We start from the raw sequence: 24,145 nt of genomic DNA on the forward strand, positions 1-24,145 counted from the left end.
TCATACTCACAGAATCATACTTTGCAGTCACTGTCCCAGATTCCTCCATCACCATTCCTGGGTATGTCCTGCACCACCGGGCAGGACAGATGCACCAGAGGTGGCGGCAAAGTGGTATACAGTTGGGAGAGAGTGGCCCCGTGATATCAAGAAATGGCTGAAAGCACCAGTTACTGCAAATGCTATGGATCCGGAAAACATCACGGCTGTAGGACTGAAGACTTGCGCTTTTGAATTAACTGCAGCCCTAGCCAAGCTGTTCCAGTACAGCTGCAACACTGGCATCTACCCGACAATGTGTAAAATTGCCCAAGTATGTCCTGTCCACAAAAAGCAGTACAAATGCAATCCAACCAATTACCGTCCCATCAGTTTACTTTCAATCATCAGCAAATTGATGCAAAGTATCATTGATAGTGTTATCAAATGGCACTTACTCAGCAATAACCTGCTCACCAATGTTCAGTTAGGGTTATGCCAGGGCCACACGGCTCCAGACCTCATTGCAGCCTTGGTTCAAACATGGACAAAAGAGCTGAATTCCAGGTGTGAGGTGAGAGTGACTGCCCTTGACATCAAGGCAGGATTTGACCAAGAGTGGCATCAAGGAACCCTCACAAAACTGGAATCAGTGGGAATTAGGAGTAAACTCTCCACTGGTGATGTCATACTTAGAAGGTGGTTGTTGTCGGAAGAAAATATCGCATTCCCAGGACAACACTGCAGGTGTTGTTCAGGTTAGTGTCCTAGGCCCAATCATCTTCGGCTGCTTCATCAAATACCTTCCCTCCATCATAAGGCCAGAAGTGGGAACGTTCATTGATGGTTGCATAGTATTCAGTACCATTCACAGCTCCTCAGATATTGAAACAGTCTGTGTCTGCATACAGCAAGGCCTGGACAACATTCAGGCTTGGGCTGATAAGTGCAAGTAGCATTTGTGCCACACAAGTGCTAGCAAATGACATCTTCAACAAGAGTGATTCTAACCATCTGCCTTTGATGTTCAGTGGCATTACCTTCACTGAATCCCCCACCATCAACATCCTGAGGATTATTATTGACCAGAAACTGAACTGGACCAGCTATATGAGCAGATCAGAGGCTGGGAATTCTGCATCAAGTAACTCACCTGATTCCCCAACGCCCATCTACAAGGCGCAAGTCAGGAGTGTGTTGGAATATGCCCAACTTGCCTGGATGAGTGCAACTCCAACACTCAAGAAGCTCAACACCAACCAGAACAAAGCAGTCTACTTGAATGGCACCCCATCCACCACCTGAAACATTCACTCTTTCCACCACTGGCACATGTGGCACAGTGTGTACCATATACAAGATACACTGCAGCAATTCGCCAAGCCTCCTTTGACAGCATCTTCCAAATCCAGGAGCTTTACCACCTAGAAGTATAAGGGCAGCAGACTTGTGGGAACATCAGCACCTGCAAGTTCCCCTCCAAGCCACACATTATCCTGTCTTGGACCTATATCGCCGTTTGTTCACTGTCACTGAGACAAAGTCCTGGAACTCCCTTCCTAACAGCACTCTGGGTGTACCCACACATCATGAACTACAGCGGTTCAAGAAGGCAGCTCACCACCACCTTCTCAAAGGTAATTAGGGATGGGCAATAAATGCTGGCCTTGCTAGCAATGCTCACATCCCTTGAAGAAATAAAATAAAAACATTAAATATAGCTTACATATACATTTACATTCATAAAGAAAAATGTTTGAAGTCAGTATTCATTAATGTAGTAAAATGAGCTCTTTTGCACACAACACTGGGAAAATGGAGGAACCTAGCCTTTTGACCAAAAGAAGAGTGCTGGATATTCTTTTTTTTTAAAGTATGCAAAAAGTTCTGCAGTCCATAATTCGGCTTGCAGAAGTGTCATATACAAATATTGAGCTGCAGGTCGGAGAATCAGTCAATGTACGTTGCACCTGTAATGCTGAGGTACTGGCTGATATGCTGCTAGGGTTTCACAGTATCCGTCATCATCTGCCTTGCTGCAATTAATGCTATTATATGCCTTTTGTGCTGAGACTATTGTGCAATATACAATGTATTACGCTTATTGCATCAACTTGAAGCAGCTGAAACTGCAAGCCACGACCAGAGTAGTCCACAATATTAGAAACATTGTGGTTGGTGGAAATGGGGCAGTAGCACATTGAAAATAGCAATGCAGCACTTACTGCCCCATTCCTGCTGACGTCCAGGCACCTTGCATTCTGGTACCAACCTTCAAATGGGCGGCCTAAGCATTCACCGGAAATAGATGGCAGTTTCATTAATCCATCCAAATTGCAGTCCTATGATATCAGTAGGACTCCTTTTGCAATTTTGAGGTACTAATGGGTGGCGCATGCTTTGTGTATGTTCTGCTAATTATTACTTAGCATTGATTACTTAGCATAGCTTGCCAGCAATCCTTAAAGGTCCACTGAATGAAAAAAGCTTTCAAACTATCTTTGTCGGGCATTCACCTGGCCCTACAAAAATTGATGCCTGATCCTATGGGGCTCTTCCCCAAGATTGATTGCCCCCCCCCCACTTTCTCCCTTTAACTTATTTGGGCCAAGTGGAGTTTGCACCATTGAAATTCCCACCCTCTCCAATCAGCAAGTAGCTTCTAAAGCAAAAACAGCTTGACAATGTAAACCTAATGAGGCCTTACCCATGAAAATGTTTCAGGCCTCAGACAGCTTTCATCAAGGGTCACGGGATCACTCCACCTGCTATCCACCTGATGAAAGCAGTTACATGAAAATCAATCTCACTGTTTTGGGAGGCCAAAAGTCTGCTTTATTACATTTTTGATCGTGACTCAGCTGCTGATATGTTAACTTGCACCAAGCCTTGTTCACTGATCACGCGTGAGCTGGCTCACCTGTATTGGCTCCCAGCTGAGCAATGCCTCGATTTTAAAATTCTCACCCTTGTTTTTCAATTCCGTCATGGCTCTGTTGCCTCCCTATCTCTATAACCTTCTCCAGCACCACAACCCTCTGAGATCTTTGCAGTCTTCAAATTCTGGCTTCGTGCCCATCCCTGATTTTACTAGCTCTGCCATTGGTGGCTGTGGCTTCAGCTGTCAAGGCCCTAAGCTCTGGAATTCTCTCTCTAAATCTCTCTCCCTCCTCCTTTAAGATGCTCCTCAAAATCTATATCTTTGGGCAAACATTTGGCCATCTGTCCTGTTATCTCTTTATGTGACTCAGAGTAAATTTTGTTTAATAATGCTTTTGCGAAGCAGCTTGGGATCTTTTACTACAAGGTGCTATGTAAGTGCAAGTTGTTGGTGGTGGAGGTCCTTTCTTCTTGTATCATGATGCTGATTTTTTCTTTCTGCTGTGGTACATGTGGCGCTCAAAACCAGCTTCACTCAAAGTAAATGGCCCAGCTTGTTGTTAAGCATACAGAAAGAGGTGTTACATTTACTTACGTCAGATATCAGAGGGATTTGCCAAGTCATTTTCTTTATTCTCTGATGAGATGTGGGCGGTGCTGACAAGGTCAGCATTTGTTGCCCATCCCCAGTTGCCCTTGAAACGGTGATGGTGAGCTGCCTTCTTGAACTGCTGCAGTCCATCTGGTGCGGTACACCCACAGTGCTGTTATGAAGGGAGTTCCAGTATTTTGTTCCAGCGACAGTGAAGGAACAGTGATATATTTCCAAGTCAGGATGGTGTGCGACTTGGAGGAGAACTTGCAGATGGTGGTGTTCCCATGCCTCTGTTGCCCTTCTCCTTCTAGGTGGAAGAGTTCGTGCATTTGGAAGATGCTGCCACTGTGCAACGGTGGTGGAGGGAGTAAATGTTTAAGTTGGTGATGGGGTGCCGATCAAGCGGGCTGCTTTGTCCTGGATGGTGTCAAGTTTCCTGAGTGTTATTGGATCTGTACTCATCCAGGCAAGTGGAGAGTATTCCATCGCACTCCTGACTTGTGCCTTGTAGATGGTGGACAGGCTTTGGAGAGTCAGGAGGTGAGTTACTGGCCGCAGAATTCCCAGTCTCTCACCTGCTCTTATAGCCACAGTATTTATGTGGCTGGTCCAGTTCAGTTTCTGGTCAATGGTAACCCCCAGGATGTTGATAGTGGGGGAATTCAGCGATCGTAATGCCATTGAATGTCAAGAGGAAGTGGTTAGATTCTTTCTTGTTTGAGATTGTCATTGCGTGGCACTTGTGTGGCACGAATGTTACTTGCCAGTTATCAACTCAAGCCTGAATGTTGTCCAGGTCTTGCTGCATTTCTACATGGACTGCTTCAGTATCTGAGGAGTTGCAAATAGTACTGAACATCGTACAATCATCATCGAACATCTCCACTTCTGACCTTATTGATGAAGCAGCTGAAGGTGGTTGAGCCTAGGACACAACCCTGAGAAACTCCTGCAGCAGTGTCATGGGGCTGAAATGAGTGGCCTCCAGCAACAAATTCCATTTTCCTTTGTGCTTGGTATGACTCCAACCAGTGCAGCATTTTTCCCTTGATTCTCATTGACTCCAGTTTGGCTAGGGCTGCTTGATGCCACACTTGATCAAATGCTGTCTCGATATCCAGGGCAATCACTCTCATGTCACCTCAATTTGAATGTAAGCATAATCATAGAATCATAGAAAGTTTAAGGCACAGAAAGAGGCCACAGGGCCCATTGTGTCTGTGCCAGCCGAAAAATGATCCGCCTCTAATCCCACCTTCCAGCATTTGGTCCATAGCCCTTCAGCTTATGGCACTTGAGGTGCATATCCAGACTCCTTTTGAATGAGTTGAGGGTCTGTGCCTCAACTACCCTTTCAGGCAGTGAGTTCCAGACCATCACCACCCTGTGGGTGAGAAAGTTTTTCCTCATCTCCCCCTCTAATTTTTCTAGTAATCACTTTAAATCTATGCCCCCTCGTCACGGACCTCTCTGCTAAGGTTAATAGACCCTTCACCTCCACTCTATCCAGGCCCCTCAAAATTTTGTACATTTCAATCAGATCTCCCCTCAGCCTTCTCTGTTCTAAGGAAAACAACCCCAACCTATCCAATCTTTCCTCATAGCTGCATTTTTCCATTCCTGGCAACATCCTCGTAAATCTGTACCCTCTCTAGTGCAATTACATCCTTTCTGTAATGAGGGGACCAGAACTGCACACAGTACTCAAGTTGTGGCCTAACCAATGAGTTATACAGTTCCAGCCTATCCTCCCTGCTCTTGCATTCTACTTCTATACTTCCATATGCCTTCTTAACCCACCTTCTCGACCTGTCCTGCTACCTTCAGGGATCTGTGGGCATTCAATCCAAGGTCACTTATTTCCTCTACACATCTCAGTATTTTCCCATTAATTGTGTATTCCTTTGCCTTGTTTGACCTCAACAAATGCATCTTCTCCAGGTTGAATTCCATTTGCCACTTTTCTGCCCATCTGACCAGACCATCAATATCTTGCTGCAGCCTACAGCTATCCTCCTCGCTATCTACCACACGGCCAATCTTTGTGTCGTCTGCAAACATCTTGATCATAACCCACGCATTTACGTCCAGATCATTAATATACACCACAAAAGAAGGGCACCCAGTACTGAGCCCTGCAGAAGACAGCTGGAAACAGCAATTCTCCAATCCTCTGGCATCACACCTGTATCCAGTGAGGACCGGAAAATGATGGTCAGACCTTCTGCTATTTCCTCTCTTCCTTCTTTTAACAGCCTAGGATACATTTCGTCTGGCCCTTGTGATTTATTGACTTTCAAGGATGCTAATCCCATTAATACTTCCTCTCTCCCTATGTTTATCACATCCAATACTTCACACTCTTCCTCCTTAACTACAATATCTGCATCATCCCCCTCTTTTGTGAAGACAGATGCAAAGTATTCATTAAGAACCATACCAATATCCTCTGCTCCTACACATAGGTTACCTTTTGGTCTTTTTGGGCCCCACTCTCTCCTTAGTTGTCCTCTTGCTCTTAATGTATCGATAAAACATCTTTGGGTTCACCTTGATTTTGCTTGCCAATATTCTTTCATGCCTTCTCTTTACTTTCCTAATTTCCTTTTTGATTTCACCCCTCCACTTTCTATACTCCTCTTGACTTTCTGTAGTATTGAGTTCTCTGTCGGCTCCTTGATATCCATGGGGCTCTAGATTTGGCCACCTCATCCTTTTTCTTTGTGGGAACATGTTTACCCTGAACCCTTTGAATCTTCCCTTGAAAAATTCTTCTGAATGCACCTCAAGAATTCTGCTCCCTCAATTCCTTTCACACTAAAACTATCCCAGTTAATATTGGGCTAATTAAAATCCCCACTATTACTGCCCTATTGTTCTTTCACTTTTCAGAGATTTACCTACGTATCTGCTCTTCTCTCTCCCTCTGATTGTTTGGGGATCTTTAGTACACTCCCAGCAGTGTGATTGCCCCTTTTTTGTTCCTTAGCTCAATCCATATGGCTTCATTTGATGAACCTTCCAACATATCATCCCTCCTCACAGCTGTAATAGTTTCCTTGGCCAAAATTGCCACTCTCACTCCTTTCTTATCCCCCTCCCTGTCGCATCTGAAAACCCTGTAACCAGGAACTTTGAGCTGCCAATCCTGTCCTCCTTAAGCCATGTTTCTGTAATAGCTATGATATCATACTGCCACATGTCTATCTGTGGCCTCAGCTCATCTGCTTTATTTGCTATGCTCGTTGCATTGAAATAGATGCCCTTGAGCACTGCCTAAATCTTTTTTTAATTTTATAACCCTCGTTTCTTCTGTCTTCCAGACTCATCCATTAATTTTCTGCCTTTCATTTTAAGTTCTGATTTTGTCCCAGCTGAGTCTACCCTCAGGTCCCCATCCATATGCCAAACTAGTTTAAACCCTCCCCAACAGCACTAGCAAAAGGTCCCGCAAGGAACTCAGTCCCAGCTCTGTTCAGGTGCAGCCTGTCTGGCCTGTGCAGGTCCCATCTCCCCCAGAGCCGGTCCCAATGTTCAATGAATCTGAAGCTCTCCCTCCTGCACCATCTTTCCAGCCACACATTCATCTGTCTTATCCTTCTATTTCTATACTCACTTGCGCTACTACTAAATTTTGACTTTTGAGGTCCTGCTTGCTAATTTCTTACCTAGCTCCCTAAATTCTGACTGCAAGACGACATCCCTCTTTCTACCTATGTCGTTGGTTCCGATGTGGACCATGACTGCTGGCTGTTCACCCTCCCCCTTCAGGATGCTCAGTGACATCCTTGACCCTGGCACCAGGGAGGCAACACACCATCCTCGATTCATGTCTGCGGCCACGGAAATGCCTGTCTGTTCTCCTGACTATTGAATCACCTATCACCTATCACCATGGCTCTTCCAGTCTTCCTTGTACCCCCTTGTGCAGCTGAGCCACCCGTGGTGCTTTGGACTTGACTCTGGCTGCACTCTGCAGATGAAGCATCACTTTCCTCAGTATTCAGAACTGAATACCTGTTGGAGAGTGAGATGCACTCAGGGGTCTCCTGCACTACCTGCCTGATTCTTTTTGACTGTCTGGTGGTCACCCATTCCCTCTCTCCCTGCATACTCGTAAGCTGTGGGGTGATCACATCTATAAAGGTGCTATCATCCTCAGAAATGCACTGCAGTGTCATCAGCTGCTGCTCAAGTTCAAAAACCTGGAGCTCAGGCTGCTTCAATTGATGACACTTCTTGCACAAATGATTGTCCAGGATACAGGAAGCATCGTGGAGCTCCTACATAGCACATGAGGTGCACTTCCGAGGTTGAAGCACCACTGCCATTTCTTTATTTATTAGTTGGCCCTTTGCTACTGCTAAAACAAACCTTACTAATATTGCAACAGCTTAGAATTATTAATAAAACCTTACGAGTAGTGATAAATCCTACTAAAAATCAATGCAGTTCACGAGTTAAATAAACCTTACTCAAAAAAAAAGCTACTCACTTGTTCCTTATTATTAAGCTATTTGCACACACACACCCTAACAGTAGTGTACTAACCCAGCTATTTAGAGTTATTTCCTAACAGCAGTTATTCACTAACCAATCACCTTGCAGCTTTCCTGTGATGTTACTGTTGACGGCAGCGAGGCCTGGACAACGTATGCCAGCCAAGAGCGACGTCTCAATTCATTCCATCTTCGCTGCCTTCGGAGAATACTTGGCATCAGGTGGCAGGACTATATCTCCAACACAGAAGTCCTTGAAGCGGCCAACACCCCCAGCTTATACACACTACTGAGTCAGCGGCGCTTGAGATGGCTTGGCCATGTGAGCCGCATGGAAGATGGCAGGATCCCCAAAGACACATTGTACAGCGAGCTCGCCGCTGGTATCAGACCCACCGGCCGTCCATGTCTCCGTTATAAAGACGTCTGCAAACGCGACATGAAATCGTGTGACATTGATCACAAGTCGTGGGAGTCAGTTGCCAGCATTCGCCAGAGCTGGCGGGCAGCCATAAAGACAGGGCTAAATTGTGGCGAGTCGAAGAGACTTAGTAGTTGGCAGGAAAAAAGACAGAGGCGCAAGGGGAGAGCCAACTGTGCAACAGCCCCAACAAACAAATTTCTCTGCAGCACCTGTGGAAGAGCCTGTCACTCCAGAATTGGCCTTTATAGCCACTCCAGGCGCTGCTTCACAAACCACTGACCACCTCCAGGCGCGTATCCATTGTCTCTCGAGATAAGGAGGCCCAAAAGAACTGTTGACTTTGTTTTCAAACTCTGGCACGCCTGGACTTCTCTCCACTGCTCTGCCAGAAGGTAAATACAATATGTGGGTATTGTTTGAATTTATGTTTGATTGCCAGCCTTTTTAAGTTTGTGAAACATATTTAAATTTCCTTTGTCCCAGTCAAAGTTTGAAAAATATGTCTTGCTACAATTGAGTAGTCAATATGACGTTGATTAAGACAGATTTATAGACCAGAGAGACTCAGTGGGTCATCAAGAACAAATGGGCACATTAAGATTACTGTCTGGAGCCTTGCGTCCAATTCAATTCACGTTGCAGTTTAACTCAGCAGATGTAACTGTTTGTTTTCTATCTTCCAAGAAGGAATTGTGGAATCTATAACTACTGTAAATTTACAGCATGTCAGTGTTCCTTTTTATTTATCCATTTACTGGTTAATAAACCTATTTGGCATTTTATAGCCGAAGCCACACCTTATTCTACCACCATCTGAAGTTAAAGAAGATCACATGAGGGTGGTGATATAACCAGTAAGCAACAGAGGTTTTCTATTTGGTCCTTGTGCTTGCTACAAATTAGTTAGATATTAGGTCGATAAAGGCATTCTGGATTATATAAAATTTTTGGGAGCAAGGGCTCACCTACTGATGTGCTGTGAGTCACTGAACCCAAGAAAAATATCTAGAATTGAAAACCCAAAAACATACAAACAGTGGGGAATGGTGGTTCTATGGAGACTTCATTCATGTTTGGAATGGGTAATCCATGTTTCCCAGAAGCCAGCCTTGCAAGCTTCGTTCACCCTTCAGTGTGGAACTGTTCCCTACCTGGGTTCAAATCCAGCATCGACTGATAGGATAAAAGTGTCTTCTAGTAGATAGAAGGGCCATTGTAAAATATGTGTACAGTCCCAGTCGAGTTCCTAGTGAGCTTGGGCCTATAAGCACCTACTGCCCCTAATTTGGTATTAATTGGCAATCCAACCCAGAAAGGTCTTGCATGGTTAGTGTGGAAAATGAGAAAAAAATGTTGGTTTTCTGTTCTGAGGCTGGGGCTAAAGTATATTGTTGTGGTAGATTACTCTCCATCTGCCTGTGCTGTCTCTGACATGGGTACCTGAAATGAAAAGTGTTCAATTGCCAGAAATAGCAACCCTAGTCATGATGAGTACAAAAATGTGAATATGCTTATCAAAAAAAGGCATGATACAGTTCCAAAGCAGTATAATACGCTTTTGCATATATTATTCAACAGTGCATTGGAAACTCAGATGCTGCTGTTATGTCCTTCTCTGAAAGTCATATGCATTGTACTGACATTCTGCAGGTGAGATTGAAAGGTAATTTCAAAGACAAATAAATTTATGTACTTTGTCCAAAAGAAAAACATAATTATATTGAATAAAAAAACTCAATTGATGGTTATTGACTTCATACAACTTCAGAAACCTATCAAAAAATTTGCTGATAAATGGACAGATCCAGTTAATCCTTTCACTGGATTATATAAGTATCAAGAGGAATAACTCAGAATACAAGCAAAGCAAGAATTTGTATGCAACCCATTGTTTCAATTATAGGTAGTAGTGTACATGTCAGAAATTAAGAGTTTGGCCTGATTTGGATCAGTTTTTCTCCATATCCACCTGTAATGTTCTCTGCAAGGTGGGGCTCACTCTCGGGTGCAAGGGTCAGGTAGGTGCAGTCTCAGGTACCGGTCTTTCAGCAAGCGTGGACACTGAAGGGCATTAGCGCACATTCAGAGGGAAGTAGCAACGGGAAGGTCACAAGGCAAGTGTGTCTCTGCAAGGACAGCGCATGGGAGGGGTAAAAAATGAGCTGGCATGGGTCACATGCACACTGTCTTTTTGGATCCCTGCACTGTACAGCAGCAGCTCAGAGGGAGGGGCAGCCAGGACCTGCCCAAGAAGCTCCAATAGGAAAGCTGCAACAACCAGCCACCGCCAAGTAGAGCCTATCCGCGCCATAAAGTGTACCGGACGTACTTCCGCTACCTCCAAATGTCTGAGCGTCAGCACCAGTGAAGACTGAAGCTCTCTAGGGAAGCCGTCACTGACCCAGCACCATGCTGCAAGACGAGCTGTGACCCATGGGCTTTGGTGGACACCCAATGCTTGTGGCCCAGATCACCATGGCACTCAACTTCTATGCGGCTGGCTCTTTCCAGGGATCCACCGGGGACATGTGTGGGCTCTCCCAGGCAGCAGCTCCACTGCTGCATCAAGGAGGTGACCAATGCCTTCATCAAGACGGTCGGCGGCTGTGTGCGGTACCGAACTGACCCTGACAGGCAGAGAGGGCCTTCAGCTTTGGAGCCATCGCTGGATTCTCCCAGGTGCAAAATGTCATTGACTGCATGAATGTGGCCATCAAGGCTCCCACAGAGCAGCCAGCAGCCTTTATCAACAGGAATGGCTTCCATTCGCTCAATGTACAGCTGGTTTGTGACCATGATAAGCACATCCTGCAGGTGTGTGTCTGCTTCCCGGGAAGCAGCCATGATGCCTACATAGTTCAACAGTCCCAAGTGCCACAGCTTTTCAGGCTGCCTGCGCACCTTCACAGATGGATTCTCAGGGACAAGGGCTACCCGTTGAACACATATCTACTGACGCCTGTGAGGAACCCTCTGAATTGCAGCTGAGAAGAGATATAAAACCTACCATGGGTTCACCCAATTGACCATCGAGCAGGCCATTGGACTGCTAAAGATGAGATTCCGATGCCTCAATCGATCTGGTGGAGCCCTGCAGTATGGCCCATCGAGGGTCTCGCATATTGTGCTGGTCTGCTGTGCTCTGCACAATCCAGTATTGCAGAGGGGGTAGGCCTTGCATGAAGAGGACATGATTAATCACTAGTCCTCATCTGATGAGGAGAATGCTACTGTGCAGGCACCACGGAATCTTGCTTCCCTTGTACCAGAGACCAGGGCCATTGAGAGATGCACAAGGGAGGCACGGGACAATCTCATGCACACCTGCTTCCTGCCACCGTGATGGGCTCTCAAAGTGAACTCAGAAAAGGCTCACCTCATTGTATTCTGCCTGTTGCCTCTTTCCTGTTTCACTACAGTGCCTAGAGCCCAGCTTCAGGTGGATGTATTGTACTTAGATTTTCAGAAGGCATTTGATAAGGTGCCACATCAAAGGTTATTGCAGAAAATAAAAGCTCATGGCGTAGGCGGTAACATATTGGCATGGATAGAAGATTGGCTAGCTAACAGGAAACAGAGAGTTGGCATAAATGGGTCATTTTCTGGTTGGCAAAATGTAACAAGTGATGTGCCACAGGGATCTGTGCTGGTGCCTCAACTTTTTACAATTTATATAAATGACTTAGATGAAGGGACCGAAGGTATGGTTGTTAAATTTGCTGATGACACAAAGATAGGGAGGAAAGTAACTTGTGAAGAGGACATAAGGGGGCTACAAAGGGATATAGATAGGTTAGGTGAGTGGGCAAAGACCTGGCAAATGGAGTATAATGTGGGAAAGTATGAAATTGTCCACTTTGGCAGGAAGAATAAAAAAGAAACTTATTACCTAAATTGGTGAGAGGTTGCAGCGCTCTGAGATGCAGAGGGATCTGGGTGTCCGAGTGCATGAATCGCAAGTGGGTAGTGTGCAGGTACAGCAAGTAATTAGGAAAGCTAATAGCATGTTATCGTTCATCGCGAGGGGAATTGAATACAAAAGTAGGGAGGTTATGCTTTAGCTATACAAGGCATTGGTGAGACCACAACTGGAGTACTGTATACAGTACTGGTCTCCTTATTTAAGGAAAGATGTAAATGCGTTGGAGGCAGTTCAGAGAAGGTTTACTAGACTAATACCTGGAATGGGCAGGCTGTGTTACGAGAAAAGATTGAACAGGCTAGGCTTGTAGCCGCTGGATATGATTGAAACATATAAGATCCTGAGGGGTCTTGATAGGGTGGATGTGGAAAGGATGTTTCCCTTTGTGGGAGTGTCTAGAACTAGGGGTCACTGTTTAAAAATAAGGGGTCGCCCATTTAAGACAGATGAGGAGAATTTTTGTCTCTGAGGGTTGTGAGTCTTTAGTCAAAAGGCAGTGGAAGCAAAGTCTTTGAATATTATTAAGGCAGAGGTAGATAGATTCTTAATAAGCAAGGGGGTGGAAGGTTATCGGTGATAGGTGGAAATGTGGAGTAATCAGTTCAGCCATTAACTTATTGACTGGCAGAGCAGCTCGAAGGGCCAACTGGCCTACTCCTGCTCCTAATTCGAATGTTTGTATGTTCACTACGCACTCTTGACACATCTGAGATGCTGACCAAAGGTGCTTGTGCCAACACTGGATTAAGGGTGAAGGTTGCATCTCACAAGTTAGCAATGAAAGCATGAGTCATTTACAGCAATCTGACCTCGATTTGTTAACGCAATTGCAGGAACCAATGCTAAGGCCACAATTAATACACCCATGAAGCCCCAAGTGTGTCTAGGTGTCCTTCTTTATACATTTTCATGTGCTTCTCCACATTGCAACCCCTGCGCTGGCAGCTGAGGTGGAGGCAGGCTGCTGATCAGGCTGTCCCTTGGTCTGGGATGACTTTGTTGGACGGTCCTCTAGCTGCCTGAGCCTTGGGGTCCTCTGCTGGCTTTTTTTTTTATTCATACATGGGATGTGGGCATCGCTGGCCAGACCAGCATTTATTGCCCATCCCTAATTGCCCTTGAGAAGGTGGTGGTGAGCTGCCTTCTTGAACCGCTGCAGTCCATGTGGGGTAGGTACACCCACAGTGCTGTTAGGAAGGGAGTTCCAGGATTTTGACCCAGCGACAGTGAAGGAACGGCGATATAGTTCCACGTCAGGATGGTGTGTGACTTGGAGGGGAACTTGCAGGTGGTGGTGTTCCCATGTATTTGCTGCCCTTGTCCTTCTACTTGGTAGAGGTCGCGGGTTTGGAAGGTGCTGTCTAAGGAGCCTTGGTGCGTTGCTGCAGTGCATCTTATAGATGGTACACACTGCTGACACAGTGCGTCGGTGGTGGAGGGAGTGAATGTTTGTAGATGGGGTGCCAATCAAGCAGGCTGCTTTGTCCTGGATGGTGTCGAGCTTCTTGAGTGTTGTCGGAGCTACGCCCATCCAGACGAGTGGAGAGTATTCCATCACACTCCTGACTTGTGCCTTGCAGATGGTGGACAGGCTTTTGGGAGTCAGGAGGTGAGTTACTCGCCGCAGGATTCCTAGCCTCTGACCTGCTCTTGTAGCCACAGTATTTATATGGCTATTCCAGTTCAGTTTCTGGTCAATGGTAGCCCCCAGGATGTTGATAGTGTGGGATTCAGCGATGGTAATGCCATTGAATGTCAAGGGGAGATGGTTAGATTCTCTCTTGTTGGAGATGGTCATTGCCTGGCACTTGTGGGGCACGAATGTTACTTGCCACTTATCAGCCTAAGCCTTGATATTGTCCAAGTCTTGCTGCATTTCTACACGGACCGCTTCAGCATCTGAGGAGTCATGAATGGTGCAGAACACTGTGCAATCATCAGCGAACATCCCCACTTCTGACTTTCTGATTGAAGGAAGGTCATTGATGAAGCAGCTGAAGATGGTTGGGCCTAGGACACTACCCTGAGGAACTCCATCAGTGATGTCCTGGAACTGAGATGATTGACCTCCAACAACCACAACCATCTTGGTTTGTGCTAAGTATAACTCCATTGACCTCAGTTTTGCTAGGGCTCCTTGATGCCATACTCGGTCAAATGCTACCTTGATGTCAATGGCAGTCACTCTCACCTCACCTCTTGAGTTCAGCTCTTTTGTCCATGTTTGAACCAAAGCTGTAATCAGGTTAGGAGCTGAGTGGCCCTGGCGGAACCCAAACTGAGATTCACTGAGCAGGGTATTGTTAAGCAAGTGCCGCTTGATGGCACTGTTGATGACACCTTCCATCCCTTTACTGATGATTGAGAGTAGGCTGATGGGACAGTAATTGGCCGGATTGGACTTGTCCTGCTTTTTATGTACAGGTCATACCTGGGCAATTTTGCACATTGCAGGGTAGATGCCAGTGTTGTAGCTGTGCTGGAACAGCTTGGCGAGGGGCTCAGCAAGTTCTGGAGCACAGGTCTTCAGTACTATTGCTGGAATGTTGTCAGGGCCCATAGCCTTTGCAGTATCCAGTACCTTCAGTTGTTTCTTGATATCACGCGGAGTGAATCGAATTGGCTGAAGTCTGGCATCTGTGATGATGGGGACTTCAGGAGGAGGCAGAGATGGATCATCAACTCGGCACTTCTGGCTGAAGATTGTTGCCTTATCTTTCGCACTGATATGCTGGGCTCCCCCGTCATTGAGGATGGGGATATCTCCTCCAGTTAGTTGTTTAATTGTCCACCACCATTCACAGCTGGATGTGGCAGGACTGCAGAGCTTAGATCTGATCCATTGGTTATGGGATCGTTTAGCTCTGTCTGTCGCATGCTACTTATGCAGTTTGGCACGCAGATAGTCCTGTGTTGCAGCTTCACCAGGCTGACACTTCATTTTGAGATATGCCTGGTGCTGCTCCTGGCATGCCCTCCTGCACTCTTCATTGAACCAGGGTTGGTCTCCTGGCTGGATGGTAATGGTAGAGTGGGGGATATGCTGGGTCATGAAGTTACAGATTGTGTTTGAGTACAATTCTGCTGCTGCTGATGGCCCACAGCGCCTCATGGATGCCCAGTTTTGCATTGCTAGATCTGTTCGAAATCTGTCCCATTTAGCATGGTGGTAGTGCCACACAACATGAAGGAGGGTCTCCTCAATGTGAAGGCGGGACTTCGTCTCCATAACGACTGTGCGGTGGTCACTCCTACCAATACTGTCATGGACAGATGCATCTGCGGCAGGCAGATTGGTGAGGATGAGGTCAAGTATGTTTTCCCCTCTGGTTGGTTCCCTCACCACCTGCCGCATACCCAGTCTAGCAGATATGTCCTTTAGGACTCGGCCAGCTCGGTCAGTCGTGGTGCTACTGAGCCACTCTTGGTGATGGACATTGTAGTCCCCCACCCAGAGTGCATTGTGTGCCCTTGCCACCCTCAGTGCTTCCTCCAAGTGCTGTTCAACATGGAGGAGTACTGACTCATCAGCTGAGGGAGGGCGGTAGGTGGTAATCAGCAGGAGGTTACCTTGTCCATGTTTGACCTGATGCCATGTGACTTCATGGGGTCCAGAGTCGATGTTGAGGACTCCCAGGGCAACTCCCTCCCTACTGTATACCACTGTGCCACCACCTCTGCTGGGTCTGTCCTGCCGGTGGGACAGGACATACCCGGGGATGGTGATGGCAGTGTTTGGGATATTGTCTGTCAGGTACATAGGTGCAGGAGCCTCCTCAGTTGTTGCGGCTACTGGGGCTGGGATCATTGATGTTGGGGCTGAGGAGCCGGTGTCCACACACAGAGCACCCTGAAGGGAGCTCCCAGACATGGAGGTCTCTCCTCCTCCTATCAAAGCTCACTTGAACCTCCCTGCTGACCATACAAGGACGAGGACCTGGAGAAGACTCCAGGCACCTCGCCCTTCTCTCACCTTGCCACTGCTCCATTGAGCTCGTGGCCAAGGTGATGCTGTGCAGGTCTGCATGCATTTGTGGGATCTGGCTCTCCAGGAGGGTCACCAACCTCTCGATGGAGGAAGCCATGCGCTCACACGCCTGAGATGTGGCAGCACTCGTAGTGTGGATGGACCCCCCCCCCCCCCCCCCCCCCCCATTATCTGCTCATGGCTGTACATGGCCTCTGGCAGCTCTGTCAGATGTTGCCTTCCCACTCACTGCAACTCCAGCACGTTCTGTGCTGCTGACACCAGAGGCTTATCGTCGTCCTGGGATTCAACGTGGGCCTAGCCACAGACAGTCCGACTGTCAGTGTCTTCTGCTGTCACAGTCTCCGTCAGTTGCTCATATGCGTGTGATGCTCTCACCAGCTTGTGACCCTGAATCTAATCCCGGCACACCCATTGACGTGAAAGTATCTGCATTGGTGGATGATGCAGGAGAATGATGTGACAGTGCATTTTCTGACTTCTCCTCCTCCTCAGAGGTCAATGGCACGCCCCTTGTCCCCACAGTTTCGCTTACCTTCAAAGTGCCATGACCTGCTTGAGAGAACACAAGCATTTGCAGTAAAAACAAAATTGCTGGAAATAGCAGGTCTGGCAGCATCTGTGGAGAGAGAAGCAGAGTTAACATTTCAGGTTAGTGACCTTTCATCAAAACTGGCGAATATTAGAAATGTAAAAGATTTTAAGCAAGTAAAGCAGGGGGTGGGGCAAGGGATAACAAAAGCGAAGGTGTTGAAAGGACAAGGTCACAGAGAATAACTGACCAGCAGGTCATGGAGCAAAGGCAAACGGTATGTTCATGGTGTGCTGAAAAACAAAGCGTCAGTACAGAGAGGGTGTTAATGGACAGAAAACTGAACAGCCTGGCCCCAAGCACAAACATGAAAAAACAGTGGGTAGACATAGTAGAAACAAACTTAACAAACTAAACTAAAATAAATATTAGAAAAAAGAACTAAAAATAAAAATGGGGGGCCCGTCGTGCTCTGAAATTATTGAACTCAATGTTCAGTCCAGCAGGATGTAGTGCACCTAATCAGTAAATGAGGTGCTGTTCCTCAAGCTTGCGTTGATGTTCACTAGAACACTGCAGTAATCCCAGGACAGAGATGTGGGCATGGGAGCAGGGGGGAATGTTGAAATGGCCAGCAACCGCAAGCTCGGGATCATACTTTCAGACTGAACGGAGCTGTTCCGCAAAGCAGTCACCCAGTCTGCGTTTGGTCTCCCCAATGTAGAGGAGACCACATTGTGAGCAGCGAATACAGTATACTACATTGAAAGAAGTACAAGTAAATCTTTGTTTCACCTGAAAGGAGTGTTTGGGGCCTTGGATAGTCAGGAGAGAGGAGGTAAATGGGCAGGTATTAAACCTCCTGCGATTGCAGGGGAAGGTGCCGTGGAAGGGGACGAGGTGGTGGGATAATGGAGGAGTGGACCAGGGTGTTGTGGAGGGAACGATCACTTCGGAATGCTGACAGGGGAAGGGAGGAGAAGATGCGTTTGGTCGTGGCATCACGCTGGAGGTGGCAGAAATGGCAGAAGATGATCCTATGGATGTGGAGGCTGGTGGGGTGGAAAGTGAGGACAAGGGGAACCCTGTCGCGGTTCTGGGAGGGAGGGGAAGGGGTGAGAGTAGAGGTGCGGGAAATGGACCTGACACGGTTGAGGGCCCTGTCAACCACAGTGGGGTGAATCCTCTGTTGAGGAAAAAGAAGACACATCAGAAGCTCTGTCATGGAAGGTAGCATCATCAGAGCAGATGCGTCGGAGACGGAGAAACTGGGAGAATGGAATGGAGTCCTTACAGGAGGCAGGGTGTGAAGTGTAGTTGAGGTAGCTGTGGGAATCGGTGGGCTTATAATGAATATTAGTAGACAGCCCATCCCCAAAGATGGAGACAGAGAAGTCGAGGAAGAGAAGGGAAGTGTTGGAGATGGACCATGTAAAGGTGAGAGAAGGGTGGAAATTAGAAGCAATGTTGATAAAGTTTCCCAGTTCCAAACGGGGACAGGAAACGGCACCGATACAGTCATCAATGTACTGGAAAAATAGTTGGGGGAGGGGGCCTGAGTAGGACTACAAATAAATCGCTGCTTCACTCCTTTCAGGTGAAGCAGTGATTTACTTGTACCCCAAACACTCCTTTCAGGTGAAGCAGCGATTTACTTGTACTTCTTTCAATTTAGTGTACTGTATTCACTGCTCATAATGTGGTCTCCTCTACAATGGAGAGACTAAACACAGACTGGGTGACCGCTTTGCAGAGCACCTCTGCTCAGTCTGAAAGCATGAGCCCGAGCTTCTGGTTGCTGGCCATTTCAACACTTCCTCCCTGCTCTCATGCCCACATCTCTGTCCTGGGATTGCTGTAGTGTTCCAGTGAACATTAACACAAGCTTGAGCAACAGCACTTCATTTACTGACTAGGCACACCACAGCCTGATGGACTGAACATTGAGTTCAATAATTTCAGAGCATGATGGGCCCCCATTTTTATTTTTAGTTCTTTTTTATGTGTTTATTTTAGTTTAGTTTGTTTCTACTATGCCTACCCACTGTTTTTTTCATGTTTGTGCTTGGGGCCAGGCTGTTCAGTTTTCTGTCCATTAACACCTTCTCTGCACTAATGCTTTGTCTTTCAGCACACCATTAACATACCGTTTGCCTTTGCTCCATAACCTTCCGGTCAGTTATTCTCTGTGACCTTGTCCTATCAACACCTCTTTTGTTATCTCTTGCCCCACCTCCGCTTTACTTGCTTAAATCCTTTTACATTTCAAATATTTGCCAGTTCTGATGAAGGGTCACGAACCTGAAACGTTAACTCTGCTTCTCTGTCCACAGATGCTGCCAGACCTGCTGAGTATTTCCAGTACTTTCTATTTTTATTTCAGATTTCCAGCATCCGCAGTATTTTGCTTTTATACAAGCATTTGCGGGTTAGGTTGTTCATCTCTCCTCAGGCCAGCCATGTGTGATGTGGATCTCCAGATGTGTGGTGCAGGACACATGAACATAATGCCTCTTCAGTCTCTTGTGCAGACACTCCAGTCTCACCATCCGCGATTGCACAGACTCGCAGGGCCCCTACTAGCTCTAGAGCCACCTCCTCTGCCAGTGCCAGAGAAGGCATATAAGGGATCCCACCACCAGTCCTCGATGCCTTCCTGGTGTTTTGGACTCGTTTCTCGTGCAAGGGGAAAGAGGGACAAAGTTAGACTTTGCACACAGAACAACAGAACACTAGGCTAGTGGCAGCCCTTGTTCCCTAGTGAGGTCACCTCAATGGCTGCTCCCCATATCCGCTCTCAGGGGACGTAATGGGGGTGAACTTTGAAAGAAGGCCACCTGTTGCCAAGATGCAGCCGTGTATCTGACAGGATGTGGTGATACCTCAGCCCCTTGCCAGTGCCTTTGTGATCACGGCCTCCCCATATTGGGCTACTGCCCTCGTTACCACATGCAAGAACGAAAAAGAAGAAAGGTATGGAGGACTCACCTTGGCAGAGCGAAGGAGGTAATTGACATTTTTCCGGCACTGGACCCAGTTCTGGGGGTGACCCCACAGCTGCTGACCTCTTCTGTGATCACCATCCAGGCTTGCTTGGTCAGACGGGACGATCTCGTCTTACCATCCCTTGGAAAGAAGACCTCCCTTCTTTCCCTTGCAGCCTGAAGGGGAATCTCCAGAGAGGCATTGCTAAACTGTAGGACCACCCAGTGTCTTGCCGCCTTGAACATGGTCCCAGTTGGCTCCTGCTCCGTCCGGTTAATCCGCAGTCCTGCTAGAGAGGCGCAGGAAGGTGCAGGAGTGGCAGCAGCGGTGGTCGGGGCGGGTGGGGGGGTGGTCCAGGAGTTACAGCTGTAGCAGCAGCGGTAGAGGGGGTCCAGGAGTTACAGCAGCAGCAGTGGTAGAGGGGGATCGAGGAGATACAGCAGCAGCTTCAGTGGTAGAGGGGGGTCCAGGAGTTACAGCAGCAGTGGTAGAGGGGAGTCCTGGAATTACAGCAGCAGGAGTGGTAGAGCGGGGGGTCCAGGAGATACAGCCGCAGCTTCAGCGGTAGAGAGGGGTCCAGGAGTTACAGCAGCAGCAGCAGTGGTAGAGGGGGGTCCAGGAGTTACAGCAGCAGCGTCAATGGTAGAGGGGGATCCGGCAGTTACAGCAGCAGCAGCAGTGGTAGAGGGGGATCCGGGAATTACAGCAGCAGTGGTAGAGGGGCATCCGGGAGTTACAGCAGCAGCAGCAGTGGTAGAGGGGGGTCGAGGAGATACAGCAGCAGCTGCAGTGGTAGAGGAGTTACAGCAGCAGAGGGTTCCAGGTTCTCTGCATCAGTGAAAGGCAGCAGTACAGCAGGGCTGGCAGCGCTTTAAAGATGGGCACCTGCATTCTGGTCGTCTCACGCCACCATCATGCCACATAGCCTGTACCTGTCCTGCAATTGGACAGGCCCCACGTCTCGGTTATGTTAATTACCGGCCACCGCATGATCGCGGTCAGCTAGCTGTACTCATGACATGCGGCAATGGCACCCACTTCAGGTGCCACTGCCAAGACCCACGATGGGCTGTCAAAATTCAGCCGCATGTCTGCTGATTTCAACTCTGTGCCACCATAGTGAGGTATTGAGCCAAATCCAAGTGTCTCCCCATACTGGGGTCAATTTGGAGAGGCAGCCACCCTGAGACACTTTACACCCTTCCTAGTTGATTGGTTTCAGATTACCATTCACCAATGTCTTGAACGGGTTGTCCAGCCATAGTCTCTTCTGTAAACCATGTGAGACAACCCTTAGAAAGGAAAAAAAGTGGTAATACCGTAAAAAAGAGAGCATCTTATTATATTAAAAAATACTCTGTCCTCAAGACATGAAAACTCTCTGAGGCTGGTCTTGAAGTGTCAGTATTATTAAATCAGTGGCTGTTTTTTCTCCCATTCCAAAAAGGATACATAAAAGACAGAATTTTGGAGTGAATGCAAGTTTTGAAAATTACATGCACATAATTCTGTTTATTTCTCGTGTTTTCTCTCTTTGAGATCATAGCAACTGTGAATTTCCTTAACAATATATCACAGCTTTGCCAGTCATGCCCGGGAAGAGTACCATAAACTGGCCAACATGCACAGAAACATGGAGAAGCTTTATCATGATTTGATGCACTACTTTGTTATCAATCCAAAGAAAGTCACAGCCGAGGAGGTTTTTAGTGATATCAGTAACTTCCGTTCCATGTTCATGGTATGTTCACATAGTCTTTGAAACCCTTTGAGGTTAAAGAAATAAGCACTTCAAATTTATCTGACTAGAAGTTATTTTGTGAAAGCAAATTTTTGTTCAGATCCATTTATTAATAAAGTAAAGGAATGTTTAAGATCATATGAACTAAATAGTGTGTGCGTGTGTCATGCTAATGTAACATTTCAGTGTTGCTCACCAAAGAGTTTTATCAGATTAAATTTCATGGTTGCTTTACTTTGCCTTCAGTGCTTGTTTCGCATCTTGCTCAGAAAAGAGAAGCGGTAAAATATATTTCAGAGGGTCAGAGAAGTGTGAGCTACATTGGCAATTTTACTCTAGTATAAAATAACAACCTGCCTTCAAGTAATAATCAGATTCAAAACTGTTCTCCTTCAATTTGTTGAATAACTGAAGCTAATATTTATGTCAGAGGTGTTTATAGCCTCATAAATGAAATCACAAAGAATGCTATCCTCATTTTTGTTCGCAATTTCATCTTTGGCACATTTCATAAGAAATAGGACGAGTAGGCCATTCAGTCCTTCAAACCAGCTCCGCTGTTCAATGTGATAGCTTCTAATCTTCGTTCTTTTTACTAAAGCAAGCCATCAAAGAAAACGTGAAGAGGCGAGAGGCAGAAGAAAAACTGAGACGTGCCAAATTGGCCAAAGAGAAGGTCAAGAAAGAAAAACAGGAAAGGCAACAAAAGAAAAGACATCTACTAGAGAAGAATTCAGGTAAAAAAAACACATTCAACCATAATAGTGTACAGGAAAAGAAAGGAAGTGTTCAACTTTTTAGGCACTCATCAAGAAAAAAATAGATTGAATTTACCCTAGTTGGTAGATTGATTCCATTTTCTAGGGATTCTGTTAATAAGTCACAGAAATTCTATTTAGTTTGCACAACCATATATTGCACATCTGCTTTGGCAATGTCATGTAGTCTTTTCTCATTCAATTTTTGGCTTTGTAAATTGGAGGCACTTATTGAGAATGGTTGTGCTCGATATAAATGAAGTATTTGACCAAGCTGGCCAAGTCCTAAAAGACATAGCTGCTAGACTGGGTCTGCGGCAGGCGGTGAGGGAACCAGCAAGAGGGAAAAACCTACTTGACCTCGTCATCACCAATCTATCTGTCGCAGATGCATCTGTCCATGACAGTATTGTTAGGAGTGACCGCACAGTCCTTGTGGAGACGAAGTCCCATCTTCACATTGAGGATATCCTCCATCGTGTTGTCTGGCACTACCATTGTGGTAAATGGGATAGATTTCGAACAGATCTGGCAACTCAAAACTGGGCATCCATGAGATGCTGTGGGCCATCAGCAACAGCAAAATTGTATTCAAACACAATCTGTAACCTCAAGGCTCGGCATATCCCCCATTCTACCATTACCATCAAGCCAGGGTATCAACCCTGATTCAGTGAGGAGTGCAGTTTTAGTTACAAGGTTAAGTTGGAAAAGATGGGGTTATTCTCCCCGGAGCGAAGAAGATTGAGGGAAGATTTGATAGAGGGGTACAAGATTATGACAGGGTTAGATAAGTTAGACAAGGAAACACTGTTCCCATTAGCTAATAGTACAAGGTCTAGGGAACACAGATTGAAGGTTTTGGGCAAAAAATGCAGGGGGAATGTGAGGAAGAACATTTTACGCAGCAAGTGGTAATGGCCTGAAACTCACTCCCCACAAGGCTGGTAGAAGCAGAGACAATCAATGATTTCAAAAGGCAATTGGATGAGCACTTGAAGGAAATAAACTTGCAAGGCTCCAGGGATTGAGAAGGGGAGTGGGACTGACTGGATTGCTCTGCAGAGAGCCGGCATGAACTCAATGGACCAAATGGCCTCCATCTATACTGTAAATGACTCTGTGACTCTTAAAGCTACTGAAACAAAATCCACAGATTTCCGAACATGTAGCACCGACAGAATAGTGTCACTGATAATTACAATGAAATGACAGAAATACTGAATGGTTACTTAGGTTCCCTGCTAACTATAGAGGCAAACATAGAAACATAGAAAATAGGAGCAGGAGTAGGCCATTCGGCCCTTCGAGCCTGCTCCGCCATTCATTATGACCATGGCTGATTATCCAACTCAGTAACCTGTTCCCACTTTTGCCCCATACCCTTTGATCCCTTTAGGCCCAAGAGCTATATCTAACTCCTTCTTGAAAACATACAATATTTTGGCCTCAACTGCTTTCTGTGGTAGCGAATTCCACAGGTTCACCACTCTCTGGGTGAAGAAATTTCTCCCCATCTGAGTCCTGAAAGGTTTACCCCGTCTCCTTAGACTATGACCCCTGGTTCCGGACTCCGCCGCCATTGGGAACATCCTCCCTGCATCTACCCTGTCAAGTCCTGTTAGAATTTTATAGATGTCTTTATTTATTTATTTATTTAGAGATACAGCACTGAAACAGGCCCTTCGGCCCACCGAGTCTGTGCCGACCATCAACCACCCATTTATACTAATCCTACATTTATCCCATATTCCTACCACATCCCCACCTTCCCTCAATTCCCTTACCTATACTAGGGGCAATTTATAATGGCCAATTTACCTATCAACCTGCAAGTCTTTG

At 46.5% G+C, this 24,145-nt stretch overlaps 1 protein-coding gene across 1 annotated transcript in view; it reads left to right on the forward strand.

Annotated features, from left to right (window-relative positions):
* LOC137371466 (protein diaphanous homolog 3-like) overlaps positions 1-24,145 on the forward strand; it is a 908,603-nt gene that overhangs the window by 729,643 nt on the left and 154,815 nt on the right. Inside the window, exons 24-25 of the mRNA XM_068034108.1 lie at positions 21,380-21,545; positions 22,147-22,282. Of these exons, the coding sequence (XP_067890209.1) occupies positions 21,380-21,545; positions 22,147-22,282 (302 nt within the window). The remainder of the gene's footprint in view (positions 1-21,379; positions 21,546-22,146; positions 22,283-24,145) is intronic.

This window comes from Heterodontus francisci, chromosome 6 (assembly GCF_036365525.1).
Source record: "Heterodontus francisci isolate sHetFra1 chromosome 6, sHetFra1.hap1, whole genome shotgun sequence".
NCBI lineage: Eukaryota > Metazoa > Chordata > Chondrichthyes > Heterodontiformes > Heterodontidae > Heterodontus > Heterodontus francisci.